Source organism: Callorhinus ursinus, unplaced genomic scaffold (assembly GCF_003265705.2).
Source record: "Callorhinus ursinus isolate GAN/ISIS: 27379988/994484 unplaced genomic scaffold, GSC_fseal_2.0 scaffold12, whole genome shotgun sequence".
In the NCBI taxonomy this organism is placed as follows: Eukaryota; Metazoa; Chordata; class Mammalia; order Carnivora; family Otariidae; genus Callorhinus; species Callorhinus ursinus.
Window position 1 is genome coordinate 50,484,929 of NW_027397074.1, and position 24,117 is coordinate 50,509,045.

A 24,117-nucleotide genomic window follows, 5' to 3' on the forward strand; every position below is an offset into this window, starting at 1 on the left:
ATAATTGTAAGACTCATTCTTCCTGTTTGTGTCAGTAGTTTCTTCTAGTTCGATGAGTGGTATTTCATGTGTTTATTCCATTTTCCTATTGATGGACATCTGGACAGTTTCCGGATTTTAGCAATTATGAATAGAACTGCTAAGAACATTCTCATACAAGTCTTTTTGTGGACATATGCTGGTAAATAATTAGGAATAAACTTGCTGGGTCATAGGGTAGACTTATAATTAGTTTTATAAGAAACTTTTTTTTTAATTTTAATTCCAGTATAGTTAACATATAGTGTTATATTGGTTTCAGGTGTATGATATAGTGACTTAACAATTCTCTGCATTACTCAGTGCTCATCAGGATAACTGTACCTTTGATCCCCTTCGCCTATTTCACCCATCCCCCACCCGCCTCCCCTCTGGTAGCCATCTGTTTATTCTCTGTAGATAAGAGCCTGTTTTTCTGGGTTGTCTTTCTTTTTTCCTTTGTTCATTTATTTTGTTTCTTAGAGTCCACATATGAATGATATCATATGTTATTTGTCTTTCTCTGATGGACTTTAATTACTTAGCATTAGATTCTCTAGATTCATCCATGTTTGTTGCAAATGGCAAGATGTCATTCTTTTTTATTTATTTTATTTTTTAAAATTTTATTTATTTGAGAGAGAGAATGAAATAGAGAGAGAGAGCGTGAGAGGGGGGAGGGTCAGAGGGAGAAGCAGACTCCCTGCTCAGCAGGGAGCCCGATGTGGGACTGGATCCCGGGACTCCAGGATCATGACCTGAGCCGAAGGCAGTCGCTTAACTAACTGAGCCACCCAGGCGCCCCAAGATGGCATTCTTTTTTAGAGCTGAGTAATATTCCATTGTGTGTATATGGATGGATACTTGGGCTGCTTCCATAATTTTGTTATTGTAAACAATGCTGTAACAAACATAGGGGTGCATAAATCTTTTTGAATTAGTGTTTTATAAAATACTTTTTCAAAAGTGCTTCCATACGAGAGTTTCAGTTGCTCCACATCCTTGCTAATACTTGCTGCTGTCAAATCTTTTCATTTCCTAGCTATCCTGGTAGATGCAAGGTAGTATTTTATTGTGGTTTCAATTTGCATTTCCCTGATGACTAAGGATGTTGAACACTTTTTCACATACTTGGCTCTTCATATGCCTTCCTTTGTGAAGCATATTTTCCAAATCTTTTGCTCATCAAAAAAATAGGTTGTCTTTTTATTATTTTAGTTGAATCATAGGAGTTCTTTAAATATTCTGGAGTCATCCGTCAGATACACATTTTGTGAATATTTTCTCCCTATCTCTGGTGCCTTTGGATGAGCAGGAGTTTTAAACTTTGTGTAATTTAACAGAACAACGTTAATTCTGTCTAAAGTTTATCAGTTTTTTAAGTTTTATTTTTGGTAGTTGTTTCTGGGTCTTGGCTAGCAAACCCTTACCTATCCCGAAACTGGTAGGGTATTTTTTAAATATTTTCTTCTAGAAGCTTTTTAATTTTAGCTTTTACATTAAGGTCTATGATCCATCTCAAATTAATTCATATATATGGTATGCTATTGAGATGGAAGGCTGTTAAAAAATATCATGTTCCAGTACTATTTATTAAAGACTTTCATTCTCCCTTGCATTGCTTTGGCAACTTTGTGAAGAAATCCAATGACTATGCATGTTGAGGCTTGTTTCCAGTTACTATGTTCTATTCCATTAAGTTATTTGCCTGTCTTGATGTCAGTAACACATTGCCATGATTATTGTAGTTTTATAGTAAGTTTTAAGTCAGGGAGTGAAACACTTTCATTGTTTTTTTTTACTTTTCTTTCCAAAATTGTTTTGGCTAACCTAAGTTCTTTGTATCTCTCTATAAATTTTAGAATCAGCTTCAAATTTTTCCAAAAATATCTCTGGGGTTATGTTTAGGATTATTTTGAAACTATAGATCAATTTTAGTAGAATTGACAAGTTAATAATATTTTTTCTTCTTTTTTTTAGAGAATGTGAGTGCAAGCAAGGGTGGGGAGGGGCAGAGGGAGAGGGAGAGAGAATTTCTAGCAGACTCCCCACTGAGTGCGGAGCCCAACGTGGGGCTCGATCCCACAACCTCGAGATCATGATCTGAGCTGAAATCAAGAGACAGACGCTTAAATGACTAAGCTCCCCAGGCTTCCCAATAATATGGAGTTTTCCAATTTATGAATAAGGTATATATTTCCATTTATTTAGATGTCTTAAAATTTTTTTTCAGCAAAATACCGAGGTCTTACATGTCTTTTGCTAGGTCTGCACCACCAACTACTGGATGTCTTTTATGTGAGAAATAATTTTCTCTCTTTTTAAAGCACTGTTATTTCTTCACTCATAAGCAGCTGAACCTAATCTTAGAGATTTATGCCCTCCAGCAGACTGTGTGTCTGTATGTTCTCATCTGTGACAACAGTGGAGTGAGCTGGGTCTTGAAGAATGAATAAGAGTGTTCCAATCAGAGGAGGGTGTGCAGGCTGAGGAGACGGCCTGTGGAAGGACGTGGAGCTGCGAGGGGGCTAGGCCTGTGCTGGGAAGAATGTATTATTGTTCCCATTTTGAGGAAAAAGAGACTGAGACACCAGGGGCTTCAACAACATTCAAACCCAGATGAGTGTCCACAAAGCTTATTGCTTCATGAAGTCCCCACTCGTGTTTTGATGTATCCCTCAGCTCCCAAAGGCAGCAGGACAGAATTTTGTTCTTGCCGCGGGAGTTGTATGAGCCTGGAGTCTCCACTTATTACCCCTCAAAAGCTCTCTGCATCCCAGCAGCTTCACTCAACATCCATGCTCTGGCTGATATTTGCAGAACTGCAATGTGGAGGTCCCTGTAAAAATATTAACACCTGGGTTTTTTTTTTCTGAGTCTGTGCAAAGTGTGCATCTCTGAGGACAGCATCCTCAAGTGAGAATGAAAGTCTCTGGGGACTGAAGAAGCCCTAAGCCTTGCCTGCCACAGAAGCCCTGGGTGCTCCCCTCCCGCGGGTCCTTCTGCTGCAGCTTATTGTGAACCCATGAGTTACATTTGTAGCACTCTGAGGCTGAAAAGGGTTCCTGTAAGTGCTCCGAGTATTTAATTATAAACAAAGCAGCCAGCCAGGAGCCCAATGCCCAAAGAAATCCTTAGCCAGCCTTATTGTGTGTTCTTTATTTCCCCTCTGCATTTCTATCCATCCAAGAGCTTCAGAAGTGTAATCCTTCTTAACGACAGATTCGTGATGATGAAGCCATTATTTTTTGATACTGTAGTTTTAAGAAGTGACCCAGACACAGCCTTTAAAAGCAACCTCTCCCCACCTCCTTTACCCCAAGCAAAGGACCAGATTAAAAGAGACCTAGCTTGTATGAATATTTATGCTAGGACCTCTGCCAGATCAGACTAAAGGAGTTCATCCTGCTGGGCAAACACAGATTCTGTACTCAGACTTAATGAGAAACTGACATGTTAATGGTATATTGATGCATCCATTCATCAGGAAATCCATAAAGCACAGTGAATGTGCCCTGGGTCTCAGGGCCCGGGAGAGGTGCTGCTTTTGTCATTTTAAGTTCGACCGGGAAAACTGTTGTTGCAATGAGGATTCCAAAGACATTCTGCCTCACAGAGACGCTGAGGAGTGGGCATTCGAGTCTAGATATACCTGGGAAATTGCTCTCTTACACGCCAGTGAGTACATTGGACAGACGCTAATTCCACTAGGCAGGATCTCCCAAGGTGGTTCCACAGAGCACAGTACCTACAGGCTGTTAATAGCTATCGTACAGGGAAAAGGCTTTAGGTCAAAATTGTGGGGTAAATGATGAGCTGAACAGACTTCTTCACCGTAGAACTTCCACCCTGTGACTTTTCAGGAAGCAGAGAAATTATGCTGTGCTTCCAGATTTTTTGGACTGTGGGGTTCTTCCTTTGCAAAGCACCACACCCAAAAGCATACAACCTTTTGTGTCATGAATCCCTTTGGCAGGCTGGGGAAGCCTGGGGAATCCTTTTTCAGAATAATATTTTTAAATCCAAAAAATAAAACACATGGGATTACAAAGGACACCAAATATCACGCCACTAAAAATACTTTGAAACATCAAAAATGGGCATACATTAACACATGTGCTTCTTTATGTTTCTTTGTGTGTGTGTGTGTGTGTGTGTGTGTGTGTGTGTGCTTCTTTTATGATGGGTCTAATAACTATAGTTGTTTCAAAATATTTATGGCCGAAATGATATTTAAAGAAATGGTCAATCCTCAGGGCACCTCGGTGGCTCAGTCAGTTAAGCAGCGGCCTTCTGCTCAAGTCATGATCCCAGGATCCTGGGATTGAGTCCCGCATCGGGGTCCCTGATCAGTGGGGAGTCTGCTTCTCTCTCTCTCCTGCCCCTCCCCCTACTTGGGCTCTCTCTCTCTCTCTCTCTCTCTCAAATAAATAAATAAAATCTTTAAAAAAAATGGTCAATCTTCATTATTCAGGATTCTGTATTTGTGAATTTGCCTACCTGCTAAAATTTATTTGTAACCCCCAAATAAGTACCCATGGCACTTTTGCAGTAATTTGAATAGAGAAAATTTCAGGCCCCTGACTTGTATGTTCCCAGCTGAGGCTGAATAAGGCAGTGCTCTGTCTTCTTAGTTCAGCTTTTACACTGTAAATAAGTATCCTTTTCATAGTATATTTACTGCCATGTTTTGGGCAGTTTTATGCTTTTTGTTGGTGATTTCATTATTTAAAATGCAAGTGCAGTGCTGAAGTATCATCTGGGGTTCGTAAGTGCAAGAAGGCTGTGATGTGCCTTATAGAGAAAATAGATGTGTAGATAATCTTCATTTGGATGGGAGTTAAAGTGCTGTTGGCTATGAATTCTAGGTTAATTAATCAACTATAAATTAAACAGGTGTCTTTAAACAAAAACCACACATGAAACAAGGTCATGTATTGATTGCTTGAACGATAGTGTTATGACCAGAGGCTCGCAGGAACATAACCCTGTATGTCCTCTAGGAGCAGTGGTTTGGTATTTGCTAATTCAGTGTTCAAGATGACTTAATGGAACATAACTCCTATGAATAATGAGAATTGAATTAACTGTATCTGCAGCAAATGTAATGTGATATGTAAATATTTGTGACAAAAATACAGCTGTTCTGTTGCCTACATTCATAATAAAAGGAAATGCTATTTTAGAGGGTCTTGAACACAATTTTTTCCCCATTGAGGTTCATAAGTGTTCTTAATCCTGGGGGAGTAAGGTCCCCATGGGCTTTAGTTAAGAATCCCTTTTCTAGTGGGTTTAACTTGGTGAGAAAGTGGGGTGGGGAAGGAGTGCAATTTCCTGGGGCTTAGGTCCTGCTCTGTTGTGTATCAATACAAGTTGCATATAAAGATTTTTAGCTGATCTCCTTTGGCTGCAGGCCCTGGAAATATTTTTTCAGCAAGGTCTAAGACCAAAAGGCTCTATCCCAGATGAAAAATGCCCAGGAGTGGTGGTGGAAAGAATAGAAATTCTTAATAATAGTTCATATGGAAAATGAAGAGCTCTATTTCAATAGCAAAGGACTAGACAGGTCTTTAATCTGAAAATAGGAGAAACCAATGACAATAGAGTGTTGAGTGTTTGGATGAAGATTACAGAGAAGCCCAAGCCTCCCAACCAAGGGTATCTGGGAAGAAGGCATCTTCTCATTAATTGCTTTTCTTTTTACCCTCTCACTTCACAAGTATGCTCCAATAGGGCTAAATTAAATGTGTCAAAAAAGAGGCTCCTTTTTTGGTTTTTAAATAGCAAGAAATAATGAAGTATGACTTGGAAGGCAACACTAGTGTCTCATTCATTCATTCACTTACCACTCAGTACTACTTACTGAGCATCTCTTGTTGGCCAGGCATTGTTGTAAGACTGTAGATACAGGAGGTTCTTATCCTGGCCAGGTTCTTATCTCCTGGAGCATCTCTTCTGGTGCATTTCATCAGGAGGCCACTGCAGGAATGGGGGAAGGAGATGGAGAGGGATGTGAGTCCCCCTAGAAAAGTCCTTCATGTGCCTCTCAGAGGCTAGCACTCACATGCTATGATTCTGAAAACATGGAGGCTGAAGACAGGCTCTCAAGAACTACTACCAGTACAGAAATCCAAGATAAAAGCTGTCCTGGTCAGCTATCTTGTAAATTCTGGACACGTGGACGTTATGAGAAGTACACAAAGCACCTTATAGGGACGGAATATCCCTAAGCCAGAGAGAAACATGTGGTTGAATCTCAAAGAAGGAATGTGTCTGGATTGGCGTGGAGTGTAAGGATGGAGGCAGAAGTGGACTCGCCTCACCCAGGGGCTCCTGGCCCTGGGGTGAAGGCCTGGCCTTGGACTCCAGTTCTTGAGGAGACAATAGTGGTATTTAGTACTTACTTTGTGCACTATCGGTGTTTTATTAAAAAAAAAATGAGATGGGAGCACCATCCTCTCCCACCCTTCGATTTTGGGATACCATGCGCCAGGAGTGAGGTCAGGGCTCAGGGTGAGGGCCTGTCGGCCTCCCCACCTGAACTTGTTCAAGTAGGGGAGGGGAAATATGATACTGGTGAAACTATTCCCCAACGTGGGGATTTTCATCCCTAAGAGAATATGAACAGGGAAAAGTGGCCGGGACAGAGATGACTTCTGGGGGCGGGGGGGGGGAGACTGGAGGTGGTTGGTCTCAGGATGATTCAGTCTGGGAAACTCTTCGCTGTACTTTCTGAATCTCCCTATACACTCCACACTTTTAAAACAACTCTAGTCCCTCAGGGCCTTCTGGAAAATGACTAGGCCTAAAATGAATTCTCTATGCCCCAACAACAGCAAAAGGAATATGAGATTATCAGCTTCACAAGTAGTCTGGGAAGTAGAAATTAGAATAGCAATAAAGTAACTTGAAAGCATCTTAAACAGAGTGAGGATTAAATAAATAGAATTCTTTCTAAAGGAATACAAAATTTTAGTGCAGTGTTCTCTGGGTATGTCTTGAGACTAAATGATTATGATTTCAGATTCAAAAAAACCCCCAATAATAAAACAACACTATGACAAGTATTGGTATTTTGGTGCTTAAACATAACATGAGATACTGGAACACCAAAACCAGTAATGTATTTACCAAGACCCTGTTAGTGGACACATCCCTCAGGAGGAGACAGACGTACCAGATTTCCACAGTCCCACACCTCCACACCTCATATTCTCCAATGCGCTCTCCTCATTTATATTTCCTGCTGGAAACAAGCAGCCTCCTGATGGCATGTTGGTCCCCTGCTGAGCCACCGCCCCAGGCCATGTCCTGGTCATGCTGAAGCAAGGGTTCTTTCCAGGTGACAGAAATTAATGGGTCGACAACATTTTAAGTGTTTTGGCCCCTAAAAAACGGAACTCACACACAATCTGGCAAATTAATTTTGTCAGCCGAGGTGGATTGACCAAAAGTCTAAAACAGATTAACTTTAGGGTCCCTTCCAAAGCCTTGGAAGGGGCCCAAGCAATACGTTCACACGTTTTCTAAAATTTCCAAAAGTTGGATATTTTAAACACATTGCTTTTTCTCTGAGTACTTTCTTTTCTATCTGGTAGCTGTGGGCTAGCCATGAGAATTTTGGGGCATTTAGGGTGGGATTACGTGGAAATATTTATGTAGTTTGCAGTCATTTCTGTGCACAGCTGGGTGACTTCCAGGTATGCTCCTACTGTTCATCAGCATGGTTACAATGGGCGGATCGCAGTATGAAAGTATCCTACAGCTCCCAGCGTGGGAAGCAGTGTATCACAGAGGAGAAACAAGGTTTAAAATGCACAAAGCCAGAAGCTGGTCCATGGCAATGGACGGTGTACGTGAGTGGGTGGTTTGGTTTGCATTGGTGCCTAGTTGAAACAGAAGTATCTTCATATCAGGAATATGTTCAATAATAAAGCCTACACAATTATGCACACACCATCATTTTAGTTTTGTCTTTATTGAGACAAAGACTTAGGTGCAGCTGGTTTATTTGGGAAGCATCCCAGAGAGCAGGAATGAGGGGCCAAGGAGAGTGACAGAGAGTAGAAGGAAGCACCATGGAAGGTATTGTTGCCACGAACAAAGGGGCTGATTCGGCCCCTGAGAAGCACACTGAATGCCTTCCCCAAACTGACCATGAAAGGAAGAGGCTGGTGCATTTATTCACCGGCTCCTGGGGCCCCTGGGGTGGAACTGCTCCATACCTCTGGGCTGTGTCAAGCAAGCTCCTGAGGGCAGACTGTAGGAAGGTGTGCCCATGTAAGGTGGGGTGCTGGCAACACGATGTGGGTCTGGGCATACACCCACTGACCCCAAAAATCCGTGGCTGCCTCAGAGAGGGGCAAGGGAGGGGACATACCAATGAGAATGGTGTGCAATAGAATTTACCAGAATTCCCAGGTTTATATGCACACAAAACATTAAAAATACTCCAAATAGGGAATGCGTCTCTAATAACTCTCACTCAAAAGAGATTTGATAGAGGTCCTCCCAATTTGACAACAATTCTAAAAATTCACATGACTTTACCAACGAGTTATGCAGCTGAAAGAAACTCTTCTAAATTATCAATAAAAAGCAACACATTTTACTTTTCTGTCTTTTCTGTAGACCATGATATCACCAAATCATTGTTAAGGGAAAAGATGATGAGATTATGCAGCCAAAGAATGTAAGAAAACCTTTTAAAGAAAGACAAATTGTCATGTTTTTTTCAATCATCGGGATTTTGTGGGGCTTATGCTATTTGTCAACTTTAAAGAATTTGTCATTTGTTGTGATTTCTTTTCTCGTTCTAAACAAACATTCAAGTTTGTACCTAATTTTGTGTTCCTAGTTTTGTGTTCTCTCGTGAGAATCCTTGGCAGCCAGCCGACAGCCTTCCCAGGGGCAGTCCCAGCTTTCTGGCCATCTTAGAGAAGCAGCAACAGACTGAGGCTCAGTCTTGGCGCACCAAGACCCTGGCTAAGTTGCCGAGCATTGCTGGACTTCGAATTTGTTTTTAGAACAATTAGCTATTAAAGGGCACAGATTATCTCTCTGCTTGGAATGGCATCCACAACACTTTATTAAAGGTGATTTGAAGGACAAATGGAGGGAACTGCTCCCTGAAACACTCAGAATCACGCTGTCATTCAGATAGACTCCAGAATGAGAGAAAAGCACTTTGCAAAGTTGCTGCTGAAGAGGGTCCTATGGGCCTGCAAAATGGCAGCCCCATAACCATTTGTTGAATGAATTTAGCCAAGTTCTTGCCTCCCTGAGCTTTCCAGGAGTGCATATCCTGGAGGCACTCAGTGGCCCCCTTGGTCTCCAAACACCTGTTCAATCTGAGAGTTGAATGGATTCTCCTTTCCCAGAAGCTGGGGCCACTGGAGCTGCACCTTCTTCCAGAAGTGATCTGCCAATAGCAGTGAAGCCACCTGCAAGAGAAAACCCAAAGGAGGAATAAAAGGAAAATTATAACAAAGTAAAGAATTTAGCAGCAGGATTTACTGTATTCTTTGTGTGGTGGGCAGACTCTGGGATGGTCGCCCACGATTCCTCGCTTTATGTCTTTGTAGAATCCTCTTCCCTTGCTGTGGGTGGGACCTATCACTTGGTTCTAATCAATGAAATATGACGAGGGTAAGAGGATGTCCCTTCAGCGACTATGTAACATTATCTAAGACTCTGCTCTGCTGGCAGTCTTGCTTGGGATTGATGAAGGAAGATGGCTTGTCGGGAAGCCTGCATGGCAAGGGGCTGACATCCAGCAAGAAGCTGGGTCCTCAGTCCTACAATCACAAGGAAATGAATTCTACCAACAACCTAAGTGAATTTGAAAGCAATTCTTCCCCAGTTGAGTCCCTGGATGAGGATGTGGCCTGGATGACACACCTGGATTTTCGTCTTGTGAGACCTTAAGTAGAGGCCCCAGTTAAACCGTGCCAGCACTCTGCCCCCACAGAAACTGTGAGTTCTGTATTATTTTGAGCTGCTAACTTGGGGTGATTTTTTCTTTAGCAACAGACAACAAATGCGCCTTTTATCTGTGGACAGCCAACATCTACTGCAGGCCTAAAGCTTAGGTTTTGGAGATGAACAGAATGAGTCCTTCCTTCAAGGAACTCCAGACAGGCAAAATGACACCACCAAACCCACAGGGGGGTCTGTGGGAGGCTGGAGGGAAGGAGGTGCCAACTCTGCTGGGTAGGGGGGAAGCGACAGGTCCTCCCCAAAGAGGGTGACGGCTGAGCTGTTTTCAAGGGGGAGTTCACCCAGATGGATGATGTGGGAAACAGTGCACCTGGTGGAGGACCCAGGCTGTGCAAAGGCACAGAAGTGTGGAAGAGAATGGCATGGTGGGAAACCAAGAGAGACGAGGCTGCAGGGTCACCAGTTGAAGGAGGCTGTAAGCACAAGGAGTGTGGCTGGGGTTCCAGGGTGAGGAATCATTGGCTTAATGCCCAAAAGGCCTGTTTCTGGCTTTCCCAACTTAATGTCCACTCTATGGTTGCTTGGTTTTACAGCAGGTTTCCCTTTACTCATGGTTTTAGCAGGATCCATTCTTGGTCATCAAATCCTCTGGCTTGTCACTAACATGCCTTTGATGAGGACTCTTTCTCTGCAGGTAATGCCCTTATTTAGCAAATAGGGCCTGACCAGGTCTGGGGGCCCTAACTTGGCTACATCTGCAAAGGGAAAGCTCAAAGAGAAACGTGATTGCTGAAGGCCTTTCGGGAGGAATGCACTGTTCAGAGCAGGTGCTCAGGGATGTCCCCAACTTTATTCAGAAGCACACGGACATTGTCTCCAAAGGCCTGGTCCTGTTCAACATCCCAACAGGCAGTGTCGCCAGGCCCCCGTGTGATGTTGGGCAGCCCTCTTCTGCTCTCTGGCTGCAATTCTCTCACTTGCAAAATGAGTGAGCTAAAGTATACGGTTTAAAAACCTTTCTGCGTCTAAACCGTGTGTAAGGTTTTAGCAGCTGTTAGAAAAAACCAGAACTGGTTTAGTTGTTACATTAAATACCCCCAGTGTTTTAATATGTTCATGAGCTTTCTGAGCTGGACCCCAAATTCTGTGTATCCAAAAATGTAATCTTGATCATATCCATGTGGTACCTAACAGAAACACACCACCCCCACCCCCACCACATATACATACCCCCCCCAAGACCACACACATCACACCACACGCACCATATCCACCTTCCCCCATCACACACACACACACACACACACACACACACACACACACACACACGCTTACACCCATACCCACCTCCTCTGCTCCTCACCACCCACCCCCCAGGCTAACTATCAAGCCAGCAGGTTTCCAGGAAGGGGCTGCTCCTGTCTCACACACTAAGCAAGCAGTGTCTTCCGAAGACAGAAGACTGGTCTTGTGGTTGTTTTTCTGGCTACCTCTCAACAAAGGAGGCTGCCACCAGGTCTGTGGAAAAATACTGGTTCTCCTGTTTTGTTTTCTGCCTTTCTACTTGGTACACCTAAGCTGTCTTCCTAACAATTATGTGAAACCAAGACATTTGTGGTTATTTATTTCCCAATCTAAATTAATAAAGGAGGAGATGGGGTGAGGATAAGAAGAGGAAAGTTAAAAGGAAAGAGCTCTGCTTTGTGCCTACAGTAACTGGTTTGAAAGCAATTAGTTGGCTGTCGCTCTAATGGAGATGAAAATATTTATGAGCGTGCACTGCTAATACATTGGGTCTAGAGCGAGAGTGGCATGGTTATTATTAAACTAGAGACGTGATACAATGACCCACTCTAATCACTCACTCATGTGACAAACATCTACTGAGCATCTACTGCGGGCTCCTCCTATAACCAGCCTCCTGTTGGAACTCCCATGATACACAGGGCGAAGCACAACCACCCTTCCCCTCATTACTCCGGGTTAGCTGTTCCCTGAATATGAATATTCTTTTGTCCTTCCCTGGTCATAGTTTAAAATAGTAAAGCAATCCCTATTCATCGGAGAAAAATTTGAAAAGACAATTAAGTAAGAAGAGGAAACAGTAAGTGCAAGTCATCTGTAATTATAATAGAGGTAGCCCACGTTAACATTGGGTGCAGAGCCCTGCCCCTGCACGCACACCTGCACACACAAAGTGGATCCTTCCGCAAATATCATTTTATAGTCTGCTCTTTCTGAGGTGTAATTTACACACTGTGGAATTAACTTCTTGTGATAAACAGCTTCGCGAGTGTTGACAAATGCATACAGTTGAGGAATCGCCCCCACAATCTGTAATCCGCTTTTATTTACTCTGCTCTATATTACAAACATATTTCTGTGTCACTAAAGGTAGCTCTATATCACTGTTTTTATTCAGTGCATGGCATTCCATCAGATGGGCGCAAGCTAATTTATTTCACCAGTGGAGACTTTTGTCACGCATCTCCCTCACGTTTGACCTTGGGACAGGGAAACAGAGACAGTGCTCAGGGAAGGGGTTCTAAGGCTGCGTCACTCGCCTCCCCTACCACACACACGCATGGGGGGACGTCCAGAATGCTAGGGGATAGGAGATTCCGGTTCAGTGGGACAATGGAGTCAGGCCCTTGGGAGTCTCTCCCTTTGTGGTTGACGGGGCTGCCTGCGTGCTCTGGCAGGGCCCCTGCTGCGGTGAGTGCTCACAGGTGCCCTGTGGGTGGTGCTGCCCTCTTGCAACACCCCCCTGCCCCGAGCCCAGTAGGTGGGCCGCTTCCTTGGCTGGCTGCGTTCTGAGGAGCCCTGGTGCTTTCTTGCAGGCACTCCTGCAGCCCCAGGGCTTTTGTGGGATATGGCCACACACCTGTCTGCCTGCTGCTGCCACCGAGGAGCCCTCACGGTGCCCAAAGCACGCCACGGTCCCTGGTCCGCTCTAAAGGCTCCTCTGCGAAATTCTCCCAGAAGGGGTGACAAGGCAGGGGGACCTAACACCCTGTTGTCTTAGGTGAAGTCTGGCGAAACAGATCTTTCAGTGTTGATGTGCAGCCCTGGAATCCCCCAGGTTCGAGGCACGAGTCTCGGGAGAGGGGAAGGGGAGGCTAGGAACCCCGTGCAGTTTCTGGTAAGAGCCACCATATGGCTTCTGGCCTCTCGCTCCCTTCTGATGACAATTTTTTAAATGGAGCCACTCTTCTTTGCTTAACCATTATTTGGGCTTATGCTGAGCCCCCCTCCAGGAGAGCGTCTGGTCTTCCCAGTAAATGCACACCGTTGGGTCCACCCCACACGTTCATGAGACACACCTGGAGGCCACAGAAGCCCAGCAGGGGTCACAGCTGGACCGCAACCTAGGATCCCTTCACATTCTTTCTTCATTAACTCATTTTATGTATTTTGCTACAAAAATAGAACTCATTAGTAAGACAACTATAAAGTCAAACCCTAAACAGTAACTACTTTTTTATAATATTAAAAAAAAATAAATGCAATTCAAAGCAAGATAGCATAGGTTTCACCAAAAACTTATCCCTGATCCCTTGTAAGTTGAACCCTTGCTAAATTTAACTCTGGGCTTTTATGAGACCAAAGTTAAAAATACACTCTGAATTTATTTTTTCTGTAGGAAGAACATTTCTGGGCTATCTTGGTAAGATTGCTTTTAAACTCCTGCAGGGAAGCCCTTACCACAGGGAAGGTAGAATGGCTCTGCTTCTCTGGGCTCTTAATCTGCCCAAAAACACGGTCTATTGGACCCAATTAATTTTATTTTATTTTTATTCTGAGAGAGAGAGAGAGAGAGCGCGCACACGTATGAGCAAGCAGGGGGAGGGGCTGAAGGAGAGAGAGAGAATCTTAAGCAGGCTCCACGCCCGGTGCAGAGCCTGACGTGGGGCTCCATCCCACGACCCCAAGATCACGACCTGAGCCAAAAGCAAGAGTCAGAGGCTCAACCGACTGAGCCACTCACGCATCCCTGTCCCAATTAATTTTAAATTTGTAAACCAACAACATGCCAACAGTGTAAGATGTATTTAAACATTTACATCTATGGGAAAATGTAAATCCCCAGCTCTAAATTCTCTGTGCTGACTCAGTGTGTCATTCCAGAGCCACTGTTGCTAGCTGGCTTTATGTATAAAGCAAACTGAACAGACACGGTCCCCGATGCACGGGGCAGGACCAGCCTAAAGTGTTTGAGGGTTCCTTGGCCCAGAAGGCCCTCCTCTCTACCCTCCCCACTGCCAGCATCGTTTCCTTCTTTGAGGGACTCCACAAGTCCACCCAGGACCCTGGGTTTCCAGGGGCTTCCACGCTGAGATAAACAAAGACCTGGAGGCTGTTAACATTTAATGACCGATTATATACATAATATATGTTAAAGCCAAATATATATATGTAATTTAGAACCAATCCACTGATTAGTATCTTATATCTGCCTCCAGCAATGTACAAGGTTCAGGGCTCAAGAGAAAGTCGGGAGTTGATGTCATGGAAAACGTATTGCTTGCAGGAAGAGTTTTAGGAGGATGGTTTGAGCTGCCTACTGGCATCATGAGAAGAGAGGCGGTGGTCTTGCAGAGAGCTCTGCTGGGCAAAGCTGCTAAGGCAGGAGGTGTCAGGGATGCTTAGCTGGGTGGTCTCAGAGTAGCCAGGGACACTGGACTTGATGCATGTCTGTGGCTTTTCCAACATTTTCTGTTTACTATTGTCTGGTTCTAGGCCCAGAGGTCTTTCAAGTACCTCTTCAGAGGCTTAGCTTTGCAGAGATTTTAAAAAGTGAGTATTTGAATTGGTAGAATTGCTGTGGCTTCCATAGGCCACAAATCTGGGTCTTGGGTCTTTGCCATATCCTTTCTTTTATAAGTCGGACTTTCTCTGCATTTGGTCAGCAGTGTCTTCAGTCAGTTATTCTCCCCTCTCTACAATACCTGCTCTTACAGGAGTCCTCAAATGGTCTCCTGGGTCGCTTCTCCAGTGGGTCCTTCTGTGATGGGCAATGGTCACAATTTGACCCCGTGGGCCAATCTCATTCCTGCAAGTGTCTCCAGTTCTCAATTAGATACCGATGATTTCCAAACCTGTGTCTCCAGGCCAGGCCCCTCTTCTGAGATCAGAAACCCTCAATTTGATCTAATGGTGATTTAGACAGTTCCATCTGGCTATTGTGCAGGCACCCCAAATTCAGAATGCTTAAGTCTGCCCCTTCCTCTTTGGGGTTCCTTGCCTTGGTATCTTTCATTTCTGTTCATCCAGACGCCCAGTCCTATGAGTCATCTTCCCACCCACCAAATCCCATCAGCTCTCAAGTCTGCATTGTAACCTACTTTTCCCCTCCTACTGGAGAAGATATTTCTTAAAATTCTGGTTCTACATTTAGGGAGAGAGCTGAAAAGGTAAAGCAGTTGTCAGTCTATACTAAGATTTTTTTTTCTACGCCTGGTTATTTTCCATTAAAATATAAGCAAAGGGTGTAGATTTAGATATAATTTGGTTAAAAAATTATAATGTATCAATCATGAATTTGAACTGTTCGACACAACTCATGTTTATACTTAATTAGACTTGTCTTCCTAAGAAAATTGGAACAATTGAATCAACACTCCCACCACTTCTCTTGTAGGGTTTTAGAAAGAAATAGGCTAATAGTATAAAGCCTGCTTCCCCCTTGGTGGTTAAGGGCCCATACCAACTGTTTTTGCTCAGATGTTCAGGAATTGGTGGGAGTGCACATGAACATGGCCTGAGTCTACTCCTTTGGTTGGTATTATGTCCATGCAATTAATATGGGGTCCTTAGACCTACTTTGCCCATCTGGCTCTTTTAAGATGGAAAAGATGTGGACTCCCATAGCTCCCTATGTTTTGTGGATCATTTGCTTGTGTATGTGTGTGTGTGTGTGTGTGTGTGTGTGTGTGTGTGCGTGCGCAAACATGTGTGGCAGTTTTAAGTTATTAGTTTTTAAAATAATAACATAAGGTTCTAAAAGGATCCATTAACACTGCCTCTGCTGTAAGGGGCATTATCTGGAGGGGAGTTTGCAGGTACCACAAGAGGCTCCTCTTCAAGGCTCTAAGTCATGATGTGCTCATGTGCGCACCTCTGTAGCTCCCGCCCAGACCCCTTCCTGAGCTCTGCTTGTATATTATCTGCTAAAAATACACTCCCATTTTGGATGTCCTGCAGGCTCCTTTAATCTAACGTGTGCCAAACTCCTCTTCAAACCACCCCGTCCTCTGTGTTCTTCACCTCAGTGAGCACCAGAATCACCTATCCAATTTCTGAAGTCATGAAAGAAGTGTCATGCTTAGCATCTCTTTCTCTCTCTCTTTTTTTAAGATTTTACTTATTTATTTGAGAGAGAGAGAGCATGAGATGGGGGAGGGTCAGAGGGAGAAGCAAACTCCCCAACCGAGCAGAGAGCCTGATGTGGGCCTCGATCCCGGGAGTCTAGGATCATGACCTGAGCCGAACGCAGTCGCTTAACCGACTGAACCACCCAGGCGCCCCAACATCTCTTTCTCTTTCACACTCACGTCCAATAAATGGCCATGTTCTGTTGATTCAACTGTGTAAATCTGTCCAATACATACCTTTCAAGATTCTCCCCACTCCCCTGGGCCCCACCACACCATTCTCCAGCCGCTACCACAAGTCTGGTTATTTTTCTTTCTTGCTTAAAAACCTTCAGCGGCCCCTCCTTCCACACAGAAGGTCAAACCCCGTGCAGACCTTATGCGATCTGGTCCCTGAGTAAGTGCTCCTGATTCCTCTCTCTATGTGGCCTGGTCCCTGAGTAAGTGCTCCTGATTCCTCTCACTCAACCCCACACCCATTCTCTATGTCCCAGCCGTACCGCAGCACTTTTATTTCCTCCAAAGTGCCCTGCTGGCTTTTTGTTGTGTTTTGTTTCTGCGTTCAGGTCTTGGCCCATGCGGTTTCCTCTGCTCAGAACACTTTGTGTAGCTCCTCCCTCATCCCCTGCACTTGACTTGCTCTTGCTCTTAGTTTTGAGTGAGCTCCTCTGGAAACTTTTCCGAACACCACTCTCTTCCATCCACCCCACAGAGTGCTCCCATAGCCCCATGCTCACAAAACTGGAGGCATCAACCGCTTTATGTTTAATTATCTGTTCACTTGTCGTTCTTCCCCTCTAGACTATAATCTCCTTAGATGGCAGGGGCAGCTTCTTGTTCGCTCTTGAATTCTCATTGTGTTAGGCACTCAATAAACATTTTTGGATGGCAAGTTGCAGTCTGGATCCTTTAACTCAATATATGATAAGTAGGCAGGTTTTATGCATGGCTACCCATTGTTGCCCACTTTGGATGTGGCTTCACCATGCCTTCACCTACTACCCACACAGGAACAAATCTCTCAGGAATAACATATGATTTTGGCACATGCTGATTTTCTGCTTTTTTATTTTTAAAAATTAAATTTTAATTAATTTTAAGTAGGCTCTATGCCCAACGTGAGACTTGAACTCATGACCTCGAGATCAAGAGTCGCATCTTCTACCCGACTGAGTCTGCCCGGTGCCGTGCCCCCGCCCCCTATATCGATCTTCAGCTTTCGACCCTGTTCTCAATAATCAGTTATAGGCAAAGCTCTTTGAGTGTAAGATAGAGCCCTAATGTAACAGACTTTGAACCGTAATATTATTTTAAGTGTCAGGGACAGGATTGTCTTTTGATGGATCAGACAAGTATGGCCCAAAGGATAAAAAAAAAAGCTATTTTTGACCCTCTCCTTTTTAGTTTGTTCTCAGTTAACTCCTTCTCTGACCATATTTTCATATCCACAATTCTCTCTAGAATCAGAAAGGTCCAACTCTGTGATATGTGGGAATGACAAGAACCACGACCTAATTACTGCCAGAAAGAAGGTCTCCATATTAAAAACCATTCTTAGACAAAAGTCATCATTCTGTGGGGAGCAGACTCTACTCTAATATTTAACCAGCTTCTAGCCAATAATTCTGTTGGATCAGCTGATCCACACGCTACACAGGAAAGTTAGATATTCTGAGGCGCATTACTTAGATTTATTCTTTCAGTTGTTTAAAACAGGGAGATGGGCATTTGATGCTCACTTTCAATTTACCCAGCATTTGTGGGACTCCACTGTGCATTCATCTGTAGATAGAGTGGCACTCTTTTTTGTTTCCTTTGAGACAGTTCTTAGCCCTGCCCGTGGGTACTCAGTGAGCCTGCAGCTTGAGGGAAGGTGGGCTGTCAAGCCATTCAGGCTCCCCAGGGGATGGTCAGCCCTCCCTGTGGCCTGGCTGACCACAGAGACCAAGGCCACAGGGAGAGCACACCAGGACTGCTTCTCCGGTTTAGACCCTTGTCACTGCCACACACCGTCCTTACCAAAGGCTAGGCCAGAAAGACTAGAGTTGCAAAGGATTGCCGGCTTTCAAAATTTGAAAAGTGGCAGGACTACTCCCATACTTCTTTCATTTTTTTTTATATGAAGGAACATCACAAGCAGGTCCAGTATGTATGAAAGATAAAAGCAGAGCTTCCCTGGTTGAAGTTAGGATAATGGATAGGGTGAGGGTGGGAGGGGACAGAGTCCCACCCTCCAGCTCGCCTTGCTCTGTGAAGAGGCTAGATTAGAACTGCTTTCCAGAATTGTATCCTGGAATCTTAGATAAGAAACGGCTCTTATTGCAAGGTAAGAAACAGCTCTTATTGCAGGATATTGCTAAGGACACTGTTTTCCTCTCATCCAGTGTCCTTTCTGGAAGGATCCATAGAAGAAATCTCTCATAGGTCTCTCTTCCAGGAATCCTTGTGATTTTTTTTGAGTATTTGACTTATTATTATTATCTTTTATGGAGGCCATGTCATATGCCCCTTTTTACGGCAGCCCCTCGAAAACAGAGCTGATGCTGTAGGCTCTTGCTGGCAGTTTCTCAGGACTACCCCGCACACATACAAACTGCAGACACTAAGTCAGGAAGCCAGGCATCATTTCGGTCTCACTTGCCTTTTACTCTGATTTTCAGTTGGTTTTTACTGAATCTTCTATCTTAGACATGTGAGTACATCTTTCTGGAGTAAAAGGGGATAAAAACAAACATATGGATGCATAACTACCTTTTACAATGAACCTACCAGATAGCCTTCAGCAACCGCTGTGTGACTGCACATACCTCATTGGGGTGGAATCCATCGACTGGTTCAATGAGCTGCCAGGGCTGCCCGCCTCTCTTCCGCCACTCGTCTACGACTGCAGGGCACACACAACCAGAGGGTTAGCGACGTGCTTCTCTAAGTGACAGTCAGTGCTGGAGAGCAAAGACCGTGTGGACCAAACGTCAGAGCTGCCCACGGGCCTGCCTGGCCGATGCTTTACTCAGTTGTGGCTGCTCTGGGCTATTATCTCAAGCATTGTATGGTCTTTTTTTTTTTTAATTTTCTAGCTCGGGAGGAAAATGTGTGATGGCGTTGGGTGAATGTGGTTTGTGCAGGGAGGAGGGCAGTGGGAAAAGGTGAGCTCTGAGATATTCGACACCGATGTAAATTCATCTCATTTCTCAGTGGGAGAGTATTGCAAGAGAAGGGGGGGAAATTAAAACATTTTGTTAACATCTCTTTACGTGGGCTGCCATTTCCTGATACTACCTGCATATGTCAAGCCGTCACCATTAAAAATCGTACAGTTTCTCAGAAATATAATTACATAAAATGATCTCAACATCACATTTAGAGTGAGTATGGCTACAGAGGAAATATTATGAGCCCCAAAGTGATGAAAAGCAGTAAAACTGCCCTTCAATAGGAGTAAGAGACCAAGACTGTTAGTTGCTCCAAGGCAATAGCACCATTAACTCTATACTGTAATATTATACAGTCAGGAAGAACTCCTCAAGGAAATTTCAAAATCCCTAGAGAGCCTCCAGAGAGAAAGATTTGAAACTGGCTGATCCCAGCCTCTCCCCTGCCCTCCCTTCCTTGGTGTCCAGAGAGGGGAGTAGGCATGGCTGTAACGTTTCTAGTTCTTCCCTCTTCTCCACAAAGACTCAAGAGCTGGGATGTGTGTGCCCCTCTTCGTTCCTGCCCAGCCTTGCCCCAAAAGAAGGAATGGAAATTCTCCCAGAGGCTTTGACTGTGTAAGTGGAGCCTGTCCCAGAGCTGAATCAGTACTATGCTGCTTTTGTAATTAGTCCTAATAGCACAGCGTGCCACCCTTCCTTGCTACCCAATCCCTGTTCCCTGAGGGGCTGCAAATACTGCTGCCCTTCTCAGAGCTCAGGAAAAAAATTCCTGCTGGTCATTTGAGGTCCAACATACAGGATCATCAATTCCCTTTGGCTTCTTCTCCTGCAGAATGGCTGCCACCAAGCCACTCCTCCATATTCTGCATCTGGCTGTTATTGGGAGTCAGTGATAACATACTCCTTCCTGCCAGGAAACATGTTTCTGCGGCTGCACACGTCCCTCTCCCTCCTCACTGCAAGGGAGTCCAGTCTTTAGAAGAACTGGCTTATCATGTAGAATAATCCAATAGGCATTAAAAGAAATGCCACAGGTTACCAAGGCTACCATCAGTCTATCAGAGTGAAAAACATTATTTTCCCACATGATTATTGTGTCTGTGAGGGTTACCAATTATTGCAAATCTGCAGACATCAGTATTATAACACTTAAAGGGAGAATCAGAAACTCACAGGCAAGAGTTTAAGGTTTCATCTGTATTGGGACCAGTGCTAGACAGAGTGACCCTTTTACATTTGTCGATCTCAGGGGGAAATTTTGCTTTCTTAGAATAAATGCAGTACCAGTGGTCTTTATTTCTTCTCTGACTGATTTTATCTTATTTAATTTTTTTTAAAAAGATCTTATTTATTTATTTATTTATTTGAGAGAGAAAGAGAGAGCATGAGGAGGGAGGAGGGGCAGAGGAAGAGGGAGAAGCAGACTCCCCGCTGAGCAGGGAGCCCCACATGGGACTTGATCCCAGGACCCTGAGATCATGACCTGAGCCAAAGGCAGATGCTTAACCAACTGAGCCACCCAGGAGCCCTCTGACTGATTGTAGGGGAGGAGATCCAAGCAGGGGCAGCATGGTAAGTTGGTCTCTTTTCTTCCTGCCTGGGATCACAATTAAAAACAGGTAAAGGAATTCCTATTTTCTCAGAAGATCTGAATTAAACTTCTTGAATGATCACAAATGATCTCTTGGGATTTGCTGCATAATGTATTTTCTGTATCTGTAAAGTCGAAGAAGTCATTAGCAATGACCAGCTTTTCAGAGATGCCATAGGAATCATCAAAGAAGAGTCATAAGCACTTGGTAGCTCCTTGCTGAACAGCAACACTAGCAGATATTTAAAACAAGAAATCGGAATTCTGGTCAGCACCATAAAGTCATTGGTTGTTTTACAAACATCCACGTGGGGAGAACTAAGAACCAAGTTTACTCCAATTGAGTTGTCTTGGAAACTGAGGGCAGCTGGTATATTTAAACTGTCAGTGTAAAAATGGTCTTGTCAGCCAAGTGGCATTTTCCTTCCTCTGTTTGGGAGGTGTGGTACAGACAAAGAAAAAGGACATCACCTGCTCCAGCTGGCATTTCCTGAAGGGAGGAAAAATTGCTGCCTCTGTTTAGCTCATAACCAGTTAGAGGATGAGTCAGCAAGAGACAAAAAAGAGTCTTTGGAGATGAGCAATAGCCTTTCACTGTGGGACTGACGCTGTCAGAATGGAGAACAGATAGGGCTCATGCCCACCCTCCAGGGACAGCGACCCTCAGCTGCAGTTTGCTCTGTCACAGGAGGTGGAACTGTACATTTCATATGAAAAATGAGGATGTTTGTGATGCAGTCATCAGCTCAAATACAGCACTGAAATGAGAGGGGAGATTTCCATGTGACCCTTAAGACTGCAGGTTCCATAAGTGGCTATACGGTTTTTATGTCTGATAACACAAGACCATGGTGCTAATGAGATACATTTCCACCATGGCTTCCTCTAGGGCACTCACACCCGGGTATGATTGGTGTGGGAGGAGGGTTGGACATTGGAAGCGAACCAACATGTATTCTCCTTCTATGATAAGCCCTAGAAGAGCGGAGTAGGTGCTTTGCATATACTGATGACAGTGGTGGTGGGAGGATGTCAGCTAAGAGGGTTCTCATCACATTGCAGTGTTGTCTCAATCCTCACATAACCCCCAGGCCCCCTGCCCCCTCCACCTGCTCCCTGGTTTACTGATTGTTACCTTACACAAAAGAGAACAAAGCAGAGTGGTTATTTAACGACTCAAGGTTACGCAGTCATTCTGTGTCTGAGCTGGGACAGGGGCTCAGTTCTATCTGGTGGCGAATGCGGGCTCTTTCTACAATAGCGCATTGCACCTCCATGATTTCTGGGATGATGAGCTTGCCAGGCACGGCGGTTACCCACGGAGTTGGATCTGGGAGTGAATGAGCCCTCCGCTGTAGCAGCTGTTCATGCAGGCAGATTGCAGGCCACCAGATCCTCTGTCTGCACACTCCCTCCGGCTGTGCCCATACGTCTGCCCTAGTGGAGTGCCCACTAACTTCATATGGAGAAGGCAAAGAAGGATTCTACCAACACTGGATCTTCAGATTTATTTTTAATAAATGTCTCTCAGGAAATTCCTTCAACTGTTGATGATTGTTGCCAAGTAAGGACAAATACGGAGGAGGTTTCTCAGTAAGATGACCCACTGCCATTTGATTTAGAATGTTCAGTTCAGTTTAACTGCAACTTTAGCTTTTATATTGCATTTATGGTTGCCAGGAGGAGAAGAAGGGGCCGAGGAGCCTCTGCTATCAGCCTGTTAGGTCATCAGGGGAAAGCTGGTAGTACTGAGTCAAGGGTAAAACTCTTCTCTCCCTATCCTTCACGAAGATAAGGGCTGTTTTGTTTTTCTGACAGCTATAGTCCCAGCACCTATATGGACATGGTAAGACTTAGTAAAAATGGGATGACTAACTAAATTCTTAACCTTGGAGCATGACGGAGCCCCATTTATTAAATTTTAATGTGCATCTGGGTCATCTGTGGATTATGTTAAAATACAAATTCCAATTAGGAGTGGAGCCTGGGGCTCTGCATTTATAACTAGCCCCCAGGTGGTGTGGATACTGCTCATCCTGAGCCATACATTGAGTAGCAAGGGTGGGAGGGGACCCTATTCTTTCCTGGGCACCAGCTATGTACCAGGCACAGCATTTAGGAGAATTACATTTTTTTCCCCATACAATCATCACAAAGATCTGTTCTGTAGATATGGCAGCCCCATTTCCAGGTCTGGAAAGGAGAGTTTAGACATGTTAGGGGAATTGCCTACATTCCCAAAGACAATAAATGACAGAGCTAGAGACTACTTTGGAAAATGAAAAGTCCCATGTGAATGTTAGACATTATTATATTTTTAATAACTTTATCTATATTCAAGGTTGATGATCATCACAGATCACTTGGTGTTGCATTTGTTTACACCAGGAATTCATTAATGAGTCTTTAGCTCTGCATTTTAATGAGAGGTTATTTATCAAAATGTTTTTCCCCAGGAGAGAATTATGTATCACCTAGGCAGGATATCTAGTTAAGGGAGATCAGTCCTGTTGAAAAGCTGTTCAGGATTGAACTACGAGAGTATGAAATGCACTACGTGTCAGCTAATGTAAAATTTGGTAATTCATGATGGCCATCTGCTTCATCCCAGATGCTGGGGCTGGGGGTGTGGGTGGCAGGGAGAGAGAGATGATAAACTCTGGATGAGACCTCTCCCATCATTTGCATACACTGTAAAGCTTTCTATTAGCGTCATCTCAGAGGGCAGTCAATCAACAGAAGGCTTTTCTCTTCTATAACAAGTGCTTAGCAATGAAAATGAGACTGGGAGGATTAAAGTCAACAAATAACAATTTTTCAGAGTCAAGATGTAAAGGATAAATCAGGAGCTCCGATAATCACCCCCATTTTTGCATGGCCACTCCTCAGTGACCCCCTGTCTTTGGACAGAATGCTAGAAAAGAAATAGTGACATTCTTTCCAGCTGGAAGATGGGTTGTCCGCTTTGCCACAGGCAAATCCAAGGTCCCTCCCTTAAAGACTCTGATAAGTTACATCATGTGTAGGGGCTGGGAATCTGTTC

General features: G+C 44.1%; 1 protein-coding gene and 1 long non-coding RNA gene across 6 annotated transcripts in view; both read right to left on the reverse strand.

Moving 5' to 3' along the window:
- The window catches only part of LOC112825069 (uncharacterized), a 74,742-nt gene extending 67,029 nt beyond the window's left edge, over window positions 1–7,713 (reverse strand). For 2 of the 3 annotated variants that reach the window (XR_012380286.1, XR_003208611.2), the window contains exon 1: window positions 5,882–7,713. This is a non-coding gene — a long non-coding RNA (uncharacterized lncRNA). The remainder of the gene's footprint in view (window positions 1–5,881) is intronic. The other variant, XR_012380285.1, reaches the window with a different exon arrangement.
- Window positions 7,714–7,977: 264 nt separating this feature from the next.
- The window catches only part of AOAH (acyloxyacyl hydrolase), a 168,364-nt gene continuing 152,224 nt past the window's right edge, over window positions 7,978–24,117 (reverse strand). For 2 of the 3 annotated variants that reach the window (XM_025873145.2, XM_025873144.2), the window contains 2 exons: window positions 19,139–19,215; window positions 7,978–9,461 (listed from right to left, as the gene is read on the reverse strand). In XM_025873145.2, the coding sequence (XP_025728930.1) occupies window positions 9,333–9,461; window positions 19,139–19,215 (206 nt within the window). In that variant the 3' untranslated portion in view covers window positions 7,978–9,332. Of the gene's footprint in view, window positions 9,462–18,972; window positions 19,038–19,138; window positions 19,216–24,117 lie in introns of all 3 variants that reach the window. The other variant, XM_073899076.1, reaches the window with a different exon arrangement.